The 18,838-nt window shown below is 42.7% G+C and overlaps 1 protein-coding gene across 1 annotated transcript in view; it reads left to right on the top strand.

Moving 5' to 3' along the window:
* The first annotated feature begins 325 nt into the window (after window positions 1–325).
* The window catches only part of LOC306814082 (transcription factor BTF3-like), a 43,698-nt gene continuing 25,185 nt past the window's right edge, over window positions 326–18,838 (top strand). The window contains exons 1-4 of the mRNA XM_079329797.1: window positions 326–473; window positions 813–881; window positions 9,371–9,484; window positions 9,669–9,870. Of these exons, the coding sequence (XP_079185923.1) occupies window positions 813–881; window positions 9,371–9,484; window positions 9,669–9,870 (385 nt within the window). The 5' untranslated portion in view covers window positions 326–473. The remainder of the gene's footprint in view (window positions 474–812; window positions 882–9,370; window positions 9,485–9,668; window positions 9,871–18,838) is intronic.

An 18,838-nucleotide genomic window follows, 5' to 3' on the forward strand; every position in this document is an offset into this window, starting at 1 on the left:
TGCCAGGTAAGGCTGCAAGCAAGAGAAGGTGGGGGAAGCAGAGAGGGAAGGGAGATAGGCCACACACACCAAACCAGATCGTAAACAGAAACGAACACACCCGAAAAGAGGGGGGAAGAGGGGAAGAGAAAAGGGGGGCGGGGAAGAGGCGTAGGCTTTACCTTGCATTCCCGCTCAGCCACACAAATAAATTTACATTGCGCAGCACAGCACGCTTGCTAGAGTCCATCGCTCCCTTCAAGTAGGGTAACCTCCACTCCCTATCTCATGCCTCTAACTCCTCCCGCGGTGGTGGCTCCTCCTCTCCAGATTTCACTGCCGCATAGCGCGCACTCTCCTGGCTTAGGCAGTGGTGGAGCGGCGTGCCTGGCCTCCCTTCCGGCCGCCATCTCGCGTGTTCTGCTCGGTCCTCATCCCGCTCCCACAACCCTTGTCTCCCTCCGCTCTGGCACCGCTGCTTCTGCTCTAAGAAGGTACAAAGAAGACGGCGGGGAGGGATTAGGGTGGAATTTGTTGCGCGACCAAGGGCTGCGGGTTAGTGGGCGGCTGTGGTTGGAGCAAGGCAAGGCAGTTACGAGCAGGGCCTCAGGAGAGCTGAGCTGAGCTTCGGCGGTACCGTGTGGCAGACTGACCGCCCCCTCCAGCCCCCCGCCCCGTTAGGGCTTGGACATCTTCCCGTCGGGTGTGCGAGTGTAGTGAGGGGTAGCTGCGGAACCCCTTGTGCGGAACCTTACTACCGGGCCTAGGCAGTGGCTTGAGCCGCCGAGTGCTTCCTGGCCTGTTTTGCATGGGTGCTCTTGTTGCTTCCACAGATGAAAGAAACGATCATGAACCAAGAAAAGCTTGCCAAGCTCCAGGCACAAGTGCGCATTGGTGGTAAGGTAGGAATTGTCTTCCATCTCTGCCTTCAGGATTGTGTGTCACGGTCCATACACTGGGCCTCTGATGTGGGATCCTGAAAACTCGGGTGGGGAGCAGCCTTAAAGACTTCTGCCTTGGCTGGACTGTTCTTGGGGTAAGCTGCACTGCTGCAAGGATTTCTAGTCAGTTCAGTAGAAGCAGAATGTAGAAGTTAAACCTCCAGCCTTTTCTGTTTGGATTTGTTATATTATAGCTGACTTGTAGCCTATATTCTTATATAGGCTATATTAAAAGGCATCTGGGATGGGGCAACCCTGGATGTATGTACAAACTAAGGAATTAAATGTAGGGCAGCACTGCAGAAAGGGACCTCGGGGTCCTGGTCAATGGTAAGTTGGATGAGTCAGCAGTGCCCTGGCAGCCAGGAGGGCCAACCGTCTCCTGGGGTGCATCAGGCACAGTATTGCCAGCCAGTCAAGGGAGGCAATTGTCCTGCTCTGCTCTGCACTGGTGCAGCATCACCTCGACTACTGTGTGCAGTTTTGGGCACCACAATATAAGAAAGTGTTTCGAACAACTGTTTGAGATCGGTTAAAAATCAGCAACAAGGGTATGGGTAAAAAACAGATTTAATATTAAGCTACAGCATGACAAAGTTTGTTGGCAAGATTCACTCTACTACTTACTAGACAGTTAAGGCACACCAAGGAAAACAAGCAACAACAAAACCAAACAAAATCCAGGCAATCAAAATAGAAATGAGCTGAGAACTGTCTAGGGGAGGTGTGGGGGTGTGCCTGTGTGTGCACGTGTGACTAAAGAATAGCGGGCAAGGATAAAAGGTCTAAAAGCTTAACAGCACTCAACAGTACTTTAACTTAACTTAAACCTAAGAATTTAACAAAGCTACAGCACTTAACTTATACCTTAGCCATAACAACAGAGGAACAACACTTAGCAGCATTTAACTTAGCTTATAACTTATGACTTAACCTTACAGGCCTAACCTACTTAGATATCTAACATACTTAAGCATCTAAGAAAGCAGCATTTCTCCCAGATTTCCATAGCATACCTGCACGTGTATGCACACAGACATAAAGAGTCAGTGCAAGTTATCTGTGAAAAATTCCCCTCAAGGGTAAGTGAAATATTCATTTCAGTGAAATATTCATTTCTTGCATCTCCTCAGGGGGTAAAGGGTCAGACCTCGAGGAGTGGGAGTATTGTATTGTCCCAGGACTCGTTGTTGTTCAGCAGTCCTCTAAGTACAGCAAACATGAGAGTTTGCTGGCTCTGAGAGGCCCCACTCAGAGGGAGATTGATGGTCACAGCAGTCCAGAAGAGCTCAAAGGGTCTCATTTTGGAGTGCTGTTTATAGGGTCACTAGAGAGTGGGTATTAGTCATAATATAACTGTTTCATCCTGGCCACAGTTTGGATTGGCACTTTCCTTGGAAGTGTGAGAACAGGGATATTATGCCATTCAGGCAAGGAAAACAGCTTCCAAGGCTGTCCATAAAGAGAACAGGAGCTCATTAGACAGCAGCAGTTCCTAGGAGCAGACAGCGTTTCTGATAAGCTCAAGAAGAGCTGGGCCCATGTGCTGTTTGTTAAGGCCAAGGCCTAACAAGCATTTCTCAGATCACAATGCGGCCTGCAAAAAGGGGGAGGGATGCACCACTACATAAAGATATAAAGCTATTAGACAGCATTTAAAGGAGGGCTACAAAGATGGTAAAGGGTCTAGAGGGGAAGCCATACAAGGAGTAGCTGAGGCCACTTGGCTTGTTCAGACTGGCGAAGAGGAGACTGAGGGGAGACCTCAGTCTACAACTGTAGTTGCAGTCTACAACTTCCTTACAAGGGGAAGTGAAGTGGCAGACAGTGATCTCTCTGGTGAGCATTGATAGTACCCGAGGGAATGGCCTGAAGCTGTGTCAGGTGAGGTTTAGGTTGGATATTAGGAAAAGGTTTTTCACCCAAAGGGTGGTTGGGCACTGGAACAGGCTCCCCAGGGCAGTGGTCACAGCCCCAAGCCCGTCTGAGTTCAAGAAGCATTTGAACAATGCTCTCAGGCACATGGTGTGAATCTTGGAGCTGTACTGTGCAGAGTCAAGAGTTAGACTCTATGATCCTTGTGGGTCACTTCCAGCTCAGGATATTCTGCGATTAAGATTTGAAGTAAGTAGACCTTACAGTAAATGATCTTGGGTATAGTTTTCATAATAGACTAGAGGACTATACTACAAATTCTCATCACAAATCTTTAAGATGCCTGTGACTGTTTTCTTGCGTTTTAGAACAAAGCTGGAGTTTCTGTGTTTCTCATACTCTTGTCATTGTAGAATAATATGCTTGGAAGACCTTTTATTTTATTATAACATCTAAATTTATGTAGTTTTGTGATTACTTATAATCTGAAAATAAAAAAGTATGTTGAGTATAGTTGTATGCTAGTAAACATGTTAATTACAGTTTCAGTTTTAAGGCAAGAATTTGTTAGCAATTTTTTGGTTTTTATACCTGAGAAATGTGCACACAGTATTTAGAATACAAGCTATTCTAAAATAAGACAATGAGAGCAGTGGTAAGGGATGCTGGAGTGCAGGTAGTTTTTTCATCAGTCTTCCTGATCAAAAGGAAGGAGTTTTGAAAGTGTTAGTCAAATTTGGCAAATCAACAAATAGTTACAGTACTGGTGCCACAGCTGGGAGTTTGGCTATCTAGGCTATAGGACTTGGTTTGCGAAACCTGGTCTGCTAGGGGCTCATGGCTCCATCTGTCAGAGAAGGGGAAGATCATCTTCAGTCACAGGCTTGCCAAGCTGGTGAAGAGGGCTTTAAACCAAAATTGCTGAGAGAGGGGAAACTCAGTCTATCCCACTCCTACTAGTTGCCAGGGCCAGGGAGAGATGCGCAAAGCCTGGAGAGGGATCACAGATCAACAGGAGAGCCTCTGAAGAGCAGTATCAAGGAATTCCAGCCAGTAAATCAGCTTCATCAGGGGCCCAACCTAAATGCCTCTATGCAAACACATGCAGTATGGGGAATAAACAGGATGCGCACATGCCTGCAGGGCTATGATCTTATTGGCAACACAGAAACATGGTGGATGGCTCCTGTGATGAGTGTTTAAATAGGACACAGGTCCTTTCGGAAGGACAGGCAGGTGAGACAAGGAGGTGGTGTTGCCCTTTATGTCAATGAGCAGCTGGAGTGCATGGAGCTCCACCTGGGGATGGATGAGGAGCTGATGGAGTTTATGGGTCAGGATTAAAGGGAGGGCAGGGACAGGTAACATAGTGGGAGTCTGCTACAGGCCACCTGATCAGGAAGACTGAGTAGGTGAGGCCCTCTACAGACAGATAGGAGCAGCCTCATATTCAGAAGCCCTAGTCCTCATGGGGGACTTCGACCACCCTGATAACTGTTGGAGAGACAACAAAGCAAAGCACAAGCAGTCCAGGAGGTTGCTGGAATGGGTTGATGATTTCCTTCTCCAAGTGATAGAGGGGCTATGCTGGACCTTATTCTCACCAACAAGGAGGGGCTGGTGGGGAATGTGAAGCTCAAGGGCAGCCTGGCATGCCCTGACCATGAAATGGTGGAGTTTGAGATCCTTGGAGCAGCAAGGAGTGTACACAGCAATCTCACTGCTCTGGGCTTTAGGAGAGCAGACTTTGGTCAGTTCAAGGATCTGCTTGGTAGAGTGCCATGGGATAGGGCCCTGGAGGGAAGAGGGGTCCAAGAAAGTTGGTTGATATTCAAGGATCACCTCCTCCAAACTCAGGAGCAGTGCATTCCAACAGAGGAAGTCAGGCAAAAATGCCAGGAGGTCTGTGTGGATGAACAAGGAGGTCCTGGACAAGCTCAAACAGAAAAAGGAAGCCCACAGAGGATGTAAGAAAGGATAGGTAGCCTGGGAGTAATACAGAGAGATTGTCTGAGCAGCCAGAGATACAGGTTTGGAAAGCAAAAGCACTGATAGAATTAAATCTGGCCAGGGATGTCAAGGGTAGCAAGAAAATCTTCTATTGGTATGTCAGTGATAAAAAGAAGACTAGGAAAAATGTGTGCTCTTTCTGGAAGGATATGGGAGACCTGGTTACCCAGGACATGGAGAAGGCTGAAGTACTCAATGACTTTTTTGCCTCCGTTTTCACCAGCATACCACCTGAGTTGTAGAAGGTGAATGCAGGGATTGGGAGAAGAAAGAATAACCCACTCTAGGAGAAAACCAAGTTTGAGACAATTTAAGGAACCTGAGGGTGCACAAGTCCCTGTAACCTGATGAAATGCATCCACAGGTCCTGAGGGACCTGGCAGAGGAAGTGGCTAAGCCAGTATCCATAATATTTGAGAAGTTGTGGCAGTCCAATTAAGTTCCCACTGACTGCCAAAGGGGAAATATAACCCATGTTTTTAGAAAGGAAAACGAGGAAGACAGAATTACAGGCCCGTTGGTCTCACCTATCTGGTGCCCAGCAATATCATGGAACAGATCCTCCTGGTAACTATGCTAAAACACATGGAAAATAAGGACATGATTTGTGGCAGGCAACATGACTTCACTAAAGGCAAATTGTGCCTTACAAATTTGGTGGCCTTCTATGATGGGGTTACAGTGTTGGTGGATGAGGGAAGAGTGACTGATGTCATCTACTTGGACTTGTGCAAAGCATTTGACACTGTCCCACATGAGGTTCTGCCCGTGACTCAGGGCAATCCCAAGCATGACTATAGGCTGGGTGGAGAATGGATTGAGAGCAGCCCTGGGGAGAAAAACTTGGGGGTGATGGTTGATGAGAAGGTCAACATGACTTGGCAATGTGTGCTTGGTGCCCAGAAAGCCAACATTATCCTGGGCTGCATCAAAAATGTGTGACAAGCAGGTCAAGGGAGGTGATTCTGCTTCACTCTTGTGAGATCCCACCTGGAGTACTTCATCCAGCTCTGGTGTCCCCAACATAAGAAGGACGTGGACCTGTTGGAGTGAGTCCAGAGGAAGCCATGAAGATGCTCTGAGGGCTGGAGCACCTCTGCTATGGTGACAGGCTGAGAGAGTTGGAGCTGTTAAACCTGGAGAAGGTTTCAGGGAGACCTTAGAGGCCTTCCAGTGCTTAAAGGGACTCCAGGAGAGTTGGAGAGGGACTTTTTACAGAGGCATGGAGTGATGAGACATGGGGCAACAGTTTTAAACTGAAAGAAGGTAGATTTAGATTGGACATAAGAAACTTTTCACACTGAGGGTGTTATGATCTGGTTTTAAAGTTATTTAGAAATTACTCTGGCCGAATTAAGGTGCAAATGAGACTATATGCCAAAGTCAATAGTATGAGCTTTATTTAATAGTAAATATGACAGAGAGAGAGAGAGAGAGAGACAAAAGAAGACAAAGAAATAGAAAATAGGTGGAAGGACAGAAAGAGAGTGAAAGAGACAGAATAAGGAAAATATCACCATCTGTGGATCCCAATGATGTTCCATTGATCCTTTCCAGCTAGTCTTCTTGGTGGTGAATGTCCCCCCAAAAGCATAGAATCTGATGGGTTAATATAGGCTCAGGCCAGGTGGGAATGTCCAGGTACCTCCCCCCGGGGGAGCAGTTTGACACAGTCTCTTGCAGCAGACTTGGGATCTGTTGCATAATTTTGCATCACATGCAGTTCTGTGGTGCAAGGCCTCTGGGGAACACTTTGGGGGGTTCTATGATGGATTATGACATGGTCTCAGCTGCCTCTCACGTGAATGTCCCATGGATGTGGCCTGTGGGGCTGGGGGTTTTACAGCTGAGCCAGTTTGTGTAAAGGAGGATGGGTATTCACTGTCTCTGACCAGAGGTTATGCCACACACCTGAAGCCTCCTTCCCCCGGCCCTTGTTTCAGGGGGAGTCTGTGTAAACCTGACTTCTGTGGGCTGTGGTCTCCCCCACCCCAAACCCAGACAGATGATTCTCAGCACAGCTACTGGGTTTGGCTTTCTCGTGAATGCATTCCTTTCCCTCAGCCTTGTTTGTTTCTCCTTAGACCTGAGATGATTGAACTATAGTGTCCCCTTTATCTTATCTAGGCAGCTTAACTCACAGTGCAAAGTTCCTCAGTAAGGTTTCTGTGGCTGTAGCTTCTTTTTACAGTTTTTGCTATAATGGGCAAAACTCCTTCACAACAATGTTTAAGGCCTGAATCATTTCAGTCCCTGACAGAGGGTGGTGAGGCACTGGCACAGGTTGCCCCAAGAAGTTGTGTTTTCCCCATCCCTGGAAGTGTTTAAGGTCAGGTTGGATGGGGCTTGGAGCAACCTGGTCTGGTGGAAGGTATCCCTGCCCACAGCAGGGGGTTGGAACTAAATGATCTTTGAGATCTCTTCCAACCCAAACTACTCTGTGATTCTATTCAGCAGAACTCTTGTTGGCAGTTTCCAGTAGCATTTATTCATGTGTTGAAGCTTTTTGCCTTTAAATAGATATTTAAGCAGCCTTAAATCAGGATTAATCCAGTAATTAACTGGCTTGGTGAGTTTGTGTATTCTTTATATGGATTACTAATTAAGCAGAGGACTGCTGTATTATACTGATGATTATGTGCATAATACTAGCATGTGTGTATTGCCTATAGATGGCTTTAACCTTTATCACTACTGTTTTGGAGTTTTTTTCCCTCTTGTGAGGACAGGTTGCACATTATCTCTGAAAGATTTTCATTACATTGCAGGCCTGCAGACCTTAAAAAGAAGATAAATATTATATTTAGGTGGAAGGCTATTGTAGTACTTCATTATGCGGAATTTGACATTTTTGTGTAGGGTGTTGATACAGCTAAATGTCATGTTGATTCTTACAAACCTTTTTCCTGGAGAAATCTAGAGCTCTGTGTCTGCAGGGGAACTTAATCTTTGCTTGTTTTGCTTTCTAAAGAGGAGTGGTCTGGTATATTATGTTGAAGTATTTTTAAAAGATATATTTAATAAAATAATTTGTTTGAAAATATCTCTTAAGATCATGTCCATAAAATATTTTGGGAAAAATATATGTTATTCAAATTTTACACAAATGTGTAAGTCTATCAGATCGAGATGTCTATTTGGAATAAAAAATAGTGTTTTGGGTTTTCTCATTTTAATTTGTTAATTATATTTTTGATAGCTTTATGGTCTCTGATTCTTTACTGTCAAAATTTGACTACAATTTAAGATTGTCTAAGGAAAAATTAATGGGCTTTAGAAATTACTGAAAACTGCTCAGAAGTGTTTCCCCTATGGCACCAGAGGCAAACTCTGGCTTTTCAGTATCAGAATCAGCTGTTCAACTTGATTCTTATTTGGCTGTGAAATGACATTGTCCAAACTTCTACTCATGTCATGCACCCATTTTGGATTTTCAAAGCTGTCTTACATTGTTCCAGTAACCTTTAAGCAATGCTGAAGCTCATTTCTTTAAACCCTGATGATGCTGCATACGTTGCAGCCTGAAAAGACAGCTGTAAACTGTGGCCAGAACTGCTACTTATTTTTCACAACTGTTTCATTACTTCTTGGAACCAAAATGTCAGAGGTAGAGCAACAATGAAATTTCATCCTAATTCTAGGTAACTTGTTTCACCTAAACAGTTGGCATTCACAGCTCTTGGTAATCCTTAACATAAACCAGATGCAACTCCATATTGTGTGACACTGTGAAGAATAAGGGATAGAAAAAAAAGAGAGAACATTTGTATTTGCTGGGATGGTAGACTAAAATCTGTTGCGCATTCTTCAATAGGAAGCTGATGGTTAGGGGCGTTCCAGCAAAGGTTTTCCTGACCATTGTAGACTTGTTTTCCCCCCCTTTACAGCAATGGTATAAGTTACTGGACTGCAGACATGGCCTGTCACTACACTGATCATCATTAGTATTGCTGTAGCAGTTACGCTTGCACATACCTGCTGTGCAGTACATATACTTTCAAGAATTACACTGCCCTGTCTGGCAATGAATGTATAACCAGGTGAATTAAGAATTCAGTAACTTGGAACTTTAAAGATCAAAGATATTGTTAGGGATTAGTCCTAGGAATGATGTCTGGATAGATCTTTCTGTAGAGGTTGATTTCTCACCTAATTAAGCTAGCAACTCTTTAGGCATACAGGACCGTAGAGTATGTCAGTCTTCAGGAAATGATCGGTTTTCAATTTTATGCCTATAGTAGCAGACAAGGATACACTTGAAGTTTTTCTTTCCTAAGTACGATGTTGCAGAATCCCCATGAGACATGAAATAAAGCTTCTTTGGTGCATTGCATCCTAAAATCTCACACTTCTCTCAAATGTGCAAAGCTTGCTTTAGCAAGGAAAAGACTGCTACAGTGCAGTTGGAGTGGGGTTGTGTGTGCTGTAACACAGGAATAGAACTTTGCATACAAAGTTGATTTGTAGATGGCTGAAGAGTAGTTATATGGCCACAAGAATTAGAGTTTGCAAAGAACTAATTAAATATTAATTAATAACTTTTTTTTTTGTTTTTTTTTGCAAAGGGTACTGCCCGCAGAAAGAAGAAGGTTGTCCATAGAACAGCTACAGCAGATGACAAGAAACTTCAGTTTTCTTTGAAGAAACTGGGTGTCAACAATATTTCTGGAATTGAAGAGGTAATTGCTTGAAAGGGGAAAATGCTTTTCTATATAGAACTTAATTTCCTTGTAATATCTTAAACTTTCCTGTAAATTATCTATAGGTGTTTAATTGAGCTTTAGGAACTTTAACTAGTTCCTGTTAAATTGAAAAATTATGCTAAACTACTTGAAATACTGGTTTTGGTTTTTTCCCTTGCAGGTAAATATGTTCACCAACCAAGGAACAGTCATTCACTTCAATAACCCTAAAGTTCAGGCATCCCTGGCTGCTAACACTTTCACTATCACTGGCCATGCTGAGACAAAACAGCTGGCAGAAATGCTTCCTAGCATCTTAAATCAGCTTGGAGCTGACAGTTTGACTAGCCTGAGGAGATTGGCAGAAGCCCTACCCAAGCAATGTAAGTTAAAACTTGAATGCATTTCCTTCTGGGGGCTATGGGGCTTATTTGTATAGCTGCAGTGAAATTCAGTGCACTCCTACTGTCTGCAAGAATATTATAAAATGCTAAAGAAATGAGACACTTAAATCTTATTTATAGCTCGAATCCAACAATGAATATAACAGAATAAAGCAGAGGCACCTGTTTCTCAGCATATCTTGCAGCTGGTCTAGGACTAGAAAGTTGTAGCCAGATTTTATTTCATGTTAGTTTACTACTTGCTTTGGCTACCATATTTTGGCATACCTAGTTCATTAAAGCTAGATAGAGTTACTCTGAGAAAGTTAGGTTTTAAAAGAAGGTATGTCTGTTTTGACACTTGTAATAGAAACAAACAATAGGGAGAGGGCCTTGAGGACAGACATCTTGCTACTGCTTTGTTCCCTCACAGGTGTGGTGAAGGTATTATTTGTTGCACGGGCTTTTTGATAGCTGAGGCATTCATACAGCATTTGTAAGGAAATATAATTTCTGTGTGTGTAGAATAGTGTAACAAACAGTACTGGCATGATCAGTAAGCTAGATACACCAATTTTGTATTATATCCTTAAATCACTAAAAAAACCTGAACACTTTTTATCCCTAAAACTATGTGAGAAAAGTAGAGGAGGGATCTAAGTATCTGGTGTTTGGAAAAGGTGCTGCTGCTACAGGGTAAGAATTGGGAGCAGGAGACAGGCTTGTTGATACTAGGACTGATGCCTTAAGTTTTATAGTTTATATTTTTCAGATACTGTACTGCATTAGTTTATAACTCTGAACTCCATATAGAGTGTTAGTAAGCTCTCTTCACATTTTTGTCAGAAAACAATCCTTCCAGGCCTGAGAACCAAGGATACCCTCTGCCTCAGGCTCCAAAAAGTATAAACAAAAGTGAATCGGGGGGGAAGGGGGGGGGGGGGAGCAAACCAGGGGAATATGGCTTCATTACCTATAGCTATAATTGGAGAATTAACCTCTGATATGCAAATAGACCAAACTTTCATCTGTCTGAAAAACTCATGACCTTCGTCCATCTTGGGTGTAGCCTCTGCGAGGCTTTTGCACTGTCCAAGGTGTACCTATTGAAGGCCTTTAATAAATAACCACTTTATTCTTTTAACTCTGTCTAGCCTCTGTTCTAGGTAGCCACTCCAAGGCATCAGGACCATGTTTCATGTCCTGCATGTAGGATTTTCCTACTTACTTTCCACTTGTTGTGGCAGTTATGAACTTGATTGTTATGGTTTTTCTTTTTGTGCTTTGCTGCCAGCAAAGATAGACTCTATTCCTAAAGCTGATGATGCTTCTCTTCTCCCAACTTCCCATTGAAAAAAAATCTGCTAAAAGTAGTGTTCAGAAGGTGAGGTAAACTGCTTTCCAAATGAAGCTTGGGTCCCTCCTTCCTAGTGTCAGCTGTGTGGCTTCCTTGTGGTAGAAGTGGGGCTTGAAAGAAAGAAAACTTGAAGGATTTAACATGAACCTGTTAAGATCTCTCTTCTTATAAACAGGTGAGACAACTATTTATTTAAGGGAGGAGCTATTTATCAGGGAATGTATAATAGGACAAGGGGTAACAGTTTTAAACTGACAGAGGGCAAGTTTCGATTAGATATTAGGAAGAAATTCTTTATTCAGATGGTGGTGAGGTACTGGCATGGGTTGCCCAGAGAAGCTGTGGCTGCTCCATCCCTGGAAGTGTTCAAGGTGAGGTTGGACAGGCCTTGGAGCAACCTGGTCTAGTGGAAGGTATCCCTGTTCATGTCAGGGGGTTGGAACATGATGGTCTTTAAGATCCATTCCAACCTGAACTATTCTGTTTCTATGATTCATGTTAATTCCTCTCTGTTGTTTTGGATGCTACCTGTCCCAGAGACAAACACTTGTAACAGATGCTTCAAATCAATTTGTCTGCCACACTTCTGCTACATTTGTTCTTTTTTTTTTTTATTTTTTTTTTATTTCATCACATTTTTATATGTGGAATAATACCGTTCCAAATAATAGTTTTGCTATAGTTATTACAAAATTGTCCTTGTGTCTGGGAAAGGGTGAGGCCTTGTCTGACTTGACATGCATGTTTGTCATGGTAGAAGACATTGCTGCTGGGAAAGAATGGAGAAACTTGTTCAGGTTATACAACTGTGGTTTGAATTAAGGCAGCAATCTGATATAAACATTACATTAATATCTCCCAGCTCTGTTATCTCTGAGGACAGTTTTCCAAGAAATCCCATGCAATAGTGCTCTAAATGGCTGAAAGTTTGCCTCTATGAGGTTTAAGGGCCTGATTACTGTTTTACCCATCCAGTACCCCTCAAAATTGAGAATTCTATCCAGGCATGATGGCTGCAGCCCAGGCTGCCTTCAATCTTGACCTCTCCAATAAGTTAGAGAGACTTTAGAATCATCAAGGTTGGAAGAGACCTTTTAAGATAAACTCCAACTGTCAACCCAGCACTACCACTGTAATGCCTAAACCACTAAACCATATCACCCAGTGCCAGATCCAGATGCCTCTTAAATACCTCCAGGGATGGTGACTCCACCACCTTCCTGGGCAACCTATTCCAATGCCTGACCACCCTAACAGTATTTTTTTTTTTTTTCTAATATCTAATCTGAATCTCATGTCTCAGGTTAAGGCCATAAGTTCTTCCACATTAGTGAGCAACAGGTCCAGCAATGCCTCTCCTCTGGTTGGGCTCTCTATCACCTGTACTAGGAAGTTGTCCTCAAAGCACTTGTATTGGGTCTGGCTGACACAGAGTTAACTTTCCCCAAAGCAGCCCTCACAGTGCTGTGTATTGGTAGCTAGAAAGGTGTTGATAACATACCAGTGCTTTGGCATCAAGGCTGTCTCTCCAACAATACCCCCTCTTCAACCCCCAAGGACAGTAGGCTGGTGGTAGGCAAATATCTTTGAAAGGGACATAGCCAGGACAGCTAATCCCAACTGACCAAAGGGATATTAACATCTGCTCGGCAATAAAAGTTAAGAGGAAGGAGGGGGCATTCATTATTAAGATATTTGTCTCCTGGAGCAACTGCTACCCATACCGAAGCCCTTGTCCCAGGAAGTGGTCGGACATTGCATGTTGATGGGAAGTAGAGAATAAATCTTTTGTCTTCCTTTGCTTTTGCTTTATTAATCTGTCTTTATCTTGACCCATGAGTTTTGTTTCATCTTATTTTCTCCCCTCTCAGGTCCTGCTGAAGAGGGGAGTGATAGAACAGTTTGGTGGACGCTTGGTGTCTGGCCACAGTCAACTCACTTCAGCACTCCACTAATTTCTTGGACTGCTTGCAATTCACCGTGCCATATTGTCATGGTGTGACTTGGGTTTGCCAATTTTAATATATTCACTTTCCTTTAGAGATAGGATTCAGGAGCAGAGACAAGGCAGTCTTAAAACTTAAAAAGATAGAAGAAGAAATTTATTAATAACACAAAAAGAATTCAGAATAAGATTTCTAGATTATTCCCTCCTCCCCCTCCCTTCGTTCCACATTTCTTAACAACAACATACAGAAAACACTTCAGTCAGTTATCTACTTAAATAATCATTTCAGTTCACTCTAGAGACAAAAGTCCCTTTTTTGGTTTAGGCTTAGAGGGTGTCTTCACCTTCACAATCTACATCCACCCGGGAAATATTGCAGATTGTGACTCTCCTCTCATCTCCACAGTCCTTCCAGAGCTGTGCTATGGGTTATGTTGCACACTTGGGGTGAGACTTTTAAAGGCAGGCTGCTGAAAGACAAAATTCTCTTCATCTCTTTTTCTATTAAATGTCTCTGTCCATATTTCCAGTCCCAAAACAGAGAGCTCCATTTCCTCAAAGCAAAAAGGTCTTCTTTTCAAGCACTTAAACCTCCCCAAGTATATTTCACAGTTTAAAGGGATTTTAGTGTAGTCATGTTGCCCGATGCCCCAAACAGAACACAAACTAACAGAGTTAGTTTATGCGGTGCTTTATTCAGGGCCCGAGGAACCTGCGGACTAGCGTCCAAAGTCAGGATCCCACAGTTCCCTTTTTCCGTCAGGTTTTTATACCTTTTTACAAAGTGGTCTACGTGCAGAAATACACATTCTTCAAAACAATACAGATACATAAATCTTGCAGGTATCATTCCTAAAAGTTATAAATTCTGCATGCTTGTCTACTCAGAACTATAGGCTACCCCCCCTTAATCCCCCTTGTATGTTTGCCCATCACCAGAACCCTTTATTTATTATTATTATACTTTAGCCTTATCTTGAAAGTTTCTAGATGTTCTATATGCTCTACTAAATCCTTTGATTATTGTTTTCACAGTTTTAAATGTTCTATATGCTCTACTAATTCTTTTCACTATTGTTTCACAAGGTAGGTTCTCAGGGCCTGTCCAAAAACTGCAGTTTTCTAAGCCTTAGCATGACTACTACTATATCTACATTAGTCCTTTTTCTCATTATTTCGGTATCAACTTCCCCCTTTTGAGCCTTCTTCAGATTTTCTGCAAGGATGCTCAATTCTTCAAGTTGTGGTTTTTATGTAGAACGGTGAGTCTTCTTTTCGAGTTGGCAGGATTACTTCCTTTCGGGTCAGTGCTCTCATAACACGTCGAGTATAAGTTTCTTTTCTGGCAATTATTTCTAAAAGACATCTATACATAATCATGCATACCACAATAATTAATACAATCATTATTACATATTGTACAATTGATGATATCCAACCAGAGACTTGGATTCCTAGGGAGCTAAACAGTGCTCCTACCCAGTTATGTTCAGCTTCCTCCTGGACTTCATGCACTTTTGTTTCAATTTGTTCCAATTGACTTATGTCCTTTTCTACTTCTTCTGTGACATTTGGGATATGTATGCAGCAATGATCAACCTTTCCTTGGAGGTATCCACAGACTCCATGTTCTTTTAATAAAAGCAAATCTAATGCCATTCTATTTTGGATTGTCATTCTTGTTGTTGCCTGCAATTGTAAATTTAGATCCTTAAATCCTTTCTTTGTAACTGTAGCTAGCTTCTCAGTTTGTCCTAGTAATTTGTACAGCATCTCCCGGTTTCTATATGTAGAAATTGGTGCAAACAAGGATTTCAATACCTACCCAAATTTAACTCCTGATGAGGGTTCATGCCATTTATTTTCATCTCCCTGTCCTAGTTCTTCTGCTACTTTATTTGTTTCTCTCTTTGCTCGTGACTGCATCTCCTTCTGCGTTAATTTAGACTGTTTCCAAAAAGGACATAATGTGGGAACTCCTAAGGTAATTTGTGTTACTGGCCCGTCTAATGGTAAATGTGTTGTCTATTGTCCATGTCCCATAATTCATACTAAATTTCCTGGACTCCTGATAGTTGTATCCTTACAGCTTAAAGTTTTACCCTTCTGGTCCTGCGGGAAAGCTCTTCCTGGAATTGTATGGTTAAGTTTTTTACACTCACAACCCCATTTTATAAGCATTCTGACCGGTGCCAAACTAATTTGATTCTCTGGAGTGTCACAGGTGAGAATTTGGGTGCAGTTCTAATTTTCTTTTGTGGCGCTCAAAGTTTTTGTAGAAGTGCTGGTTTAAGATACTTCTGTGTGAGTGGCATTCCTGCTTCCCGTCCATTGGACACACCAATTAACTTGTCCAATGTAACTATAATGTTCTAATATGCTGGAGCCCCATACCGTTTTCCAACTGTCCCACGAGAATTCCTGCCGGGACGAGTTCTGGCATATCATTTCATAATAGCTTTCATTTTTAGGTATTCTTTTCTTTTGCCAATGTGGTATAAAACATTCCCACTTAGCAGCATCTTTAGGTTTTACTTTTCCCCCTGCCGCTAATTGAATTCTCCAATTCCTAATTTGTCCTAACCTTCCGTGGCTAATTAGACAATCTTTATAGCTTAATATTCTTAATGTTTCTCCAACCTTTTCCCATATTTCTTCAATTTCGATTTTATTTTGTAATTTTAATTCACAACTTCCATTCTTACTTTTTTTTATTAGGGGTAAATTTCCTACTGGAATCACTCCCTAAGGGATTGGTTCCCTTGCAGCTTGTGGCAGAGGTAAACATGCCGTTATTTTTGATACGTTTTGTATTTGTCAAAAATCTCGAATTAACACTACTACTAAATTTTGTTGTTCCTGGTTTCTCTGTAATGCCAGGCTTGTATCTCTCAATCCATTCCACATATTTACCTGTGCACTGACTGGTATTACTTGCACCGAGTACCCCCTTCGGGTTTTATTTTCCTTTAAAATACCTACATTTATGTCTCCATAATCAAAGTTTTCTCTAATTCACACAATGCATGAGAATTGTCCTACCTGATCAGCTTGCATATGAGATATTGTCAATGTGGTGTTACCTTTTTGCTGTTCCATATCCCAAAATGTCACAATTCCTTCTGTAAATACTTCGTCTGTGGTGATTTGTCTCCAGGCTACCTTTACTTCTTTTAATCCAGTTCTCTGGTTGTCAGAAAACAGACAGGTTAAATTTATTCCCGCACCTTCTGGCACCATTACATCTGGCTCCGGAACTGTAATTTTAACAAATGCTTTTCCCACCTGCATTATACAGACTAATGTTAAAAGAACTAAGTCTTTGCCCTGAACACCAGCTTTGTTGCTGACAGAGGCTGTACTTCTCATCTTGACGGGACCTTCTTGATTCGAGTGTAGTGAATCCAGTTGTTGATCCCTTGGACTTTCACTGCCGTGTAGGTAGTCATGATCACTTGGTGAGGACCGCCCCATACTTCTTTCAAGGGTTCTGTATTCCAGTTCTTCACATATACTTGATCTCCTGGCTGGATGTCATGGACAGGATTTTCCAAGGGCAGCGGCCGGTTCCACTGCAATGCTCCCCGCAGTGCTGTAAGGACTTTATTTAAAGACAAAATGTAACTCAACAATACTTGATCTCCTACTAAGTGAGGGTTCCCTTTGTAGGTTGCAGCATGATATGGCTTGCCATACAAAATTTCGTATGGACTTACTCCTATCTTTTCTCTGGGTTTAATCCTGACTCTTAGCAAGGCTAGAGGTAGTGCCTGAGGCCACTGTATCTTTGCTTTCTGACAAATTTTCTTAATCTGCCCTTTTAATGTCTGATTCATCCGTTCTACCTGGCCACTAGATTGTGGTCTCCAGGGCGTATGGAGATCCCAAGCTATCCCTAATACTCTGGCTACCTCTTGGACTACTCCAGCTACAAAGTGAGGTCCCCTATCTGAGGACATTCCTAATGGGATCCCAAATCTAGGGATGATTTCTCGTAGTAAGGTTTTAATTACTTCCTTTGCCTGGTTAGTCTTGCACGGGAAAGCTTCTGGCCACCCTGAAAAAGTACACACATACACCAGTAAATAATGGTACCCTTGTGCTTTTGGTAGCTCTGAGAAATCTATTTGCCAATAGTTTCCTGGTTGCGGCCCTACTTGTAACTTTCCTAGTTGTATTTGCCTTCGTGTCACTGGGTTATTTTTAATACAGACTGGACACGTGGCGTTAATCCGTTTTGCCATTGTTAACATCTGGTTGGAAATCACCTCATGTTTTAAAAATTGTACCAATGCGTCTGCTCCCCAATGGCACTTGTTATGTTCGATTTCTAAAATTGTTTTCATTACTTTTGTTGGCAGTACAACCTGACCTACAGCTGTGACATACCATTCTTTTTTATTCTTCTGGGCCTGGAGAAATTGAGCAAGCTTCTCATCTTCATGTGTATACCATGGTTTCTGCTTAAGAAAAGAAGTTGCAGGGTTAATTCGCACTGGCAATAAAGCTAATTGTGTCCATACCTCTCGGGCAACCTGTTTGGCAACTCTGTCAGCCAACTGGTTTCCTTGGAACGCTTTTCCCTCTTCCTTTTGATGTCCTTTTACATGCATCACTGCCACTGCCTGAGGTTTATGCACTGCTTCCAATAGTGCTAATATTTGTTCTTTGTGCTTAATTTCTGATCCTTGAGAATTCAACAGTCCTCTTTCTTTCCAAAGTGCTCCATGTACATCTATTACTTCAAAGGCGTATTTTGAATCAGTCCAAATGTTTACTCTTTTCCCTTGACTCAATTCTAAGGCTTTCACCAGAGCATGTATCTCGGCTTTCTGGGCTGAAGTTCCCGGGGTTAAAGCTCGAGCTTCTATTATTTGTGTCAAAGTCACTACTGCATATCCCGCATACCTGGTTCCGTTTTCCACAAAGCTGGATCCATCTGTAAACAGTTCCCATTCCGGATTCTCCAAAGGCTCGTCTTTCAGGTCCTTCCAGCTGGCATACACCTGTTCAATGATTTCTACGCAGTCATGTGTCAATTCGCCTCCTTCTCCCTGGCTGCTGCTCCTAAGAAATTCTGCTGGGTTGAGATGATTAGTTATTTTTAATTTAATGTCATCTTGTTCTCGGAGAAGTGCCTGGTATTGTAACATGCGGCTTGACGAGAGCTAATGCCCCCCTTTTGTTCCAAAACTGCAATGACCATGTGGGGAACAAATACTTCCATCCTTTTTCCCAGAGTCAATTTTCTGGCTTCCCGAATTAGAAGCACTGTTGCTGCCACATCTCTAAGACAACCTGGCCATCCGGCACTTACAGTGTCTAGCTGCTTTGACAAGTACCCTACCGGGCGTTTCCATGAGCCCAGTTTTTGGGTGAGAACCCCTATTGCCAGTCCCTGTCTCTCATTTACGTATAGTTGAAAAGGTTTTGTAAGATCTGGCAATCCTAGTGCTGGGGCTTCCTTTAAGGCTTGTTTCAGACTCTGGAATGCCTTTTCTTGAGTTTGTCCCCACTGAAACACAGGGCTTTTGGCTGCCTCATACAGGGGTTTTGCTTTTAGTCCAAATTCTGGGATCTACAAGCGGCACCACCCTACCATGCCCAAAAAGGATCTTAACTCTTGTGGATTTCGTGGTGTGGGTATGGTGCAAATTGCTTGT

Source organism: Erithacus rubecula, assembly GCF_903797595.1.
Source record: "Erithacus rubecula genome assembly, contig: SUPER_W_unloc_1, whole genome shotgun sequence".
Taxonomy (NCBI): domain Eukaryota; kingdom Metazoa; phylum Chordata; class Aves; order Passeriformes; family Muscicapidae; genus Erithacus; species Erithacus rubecula.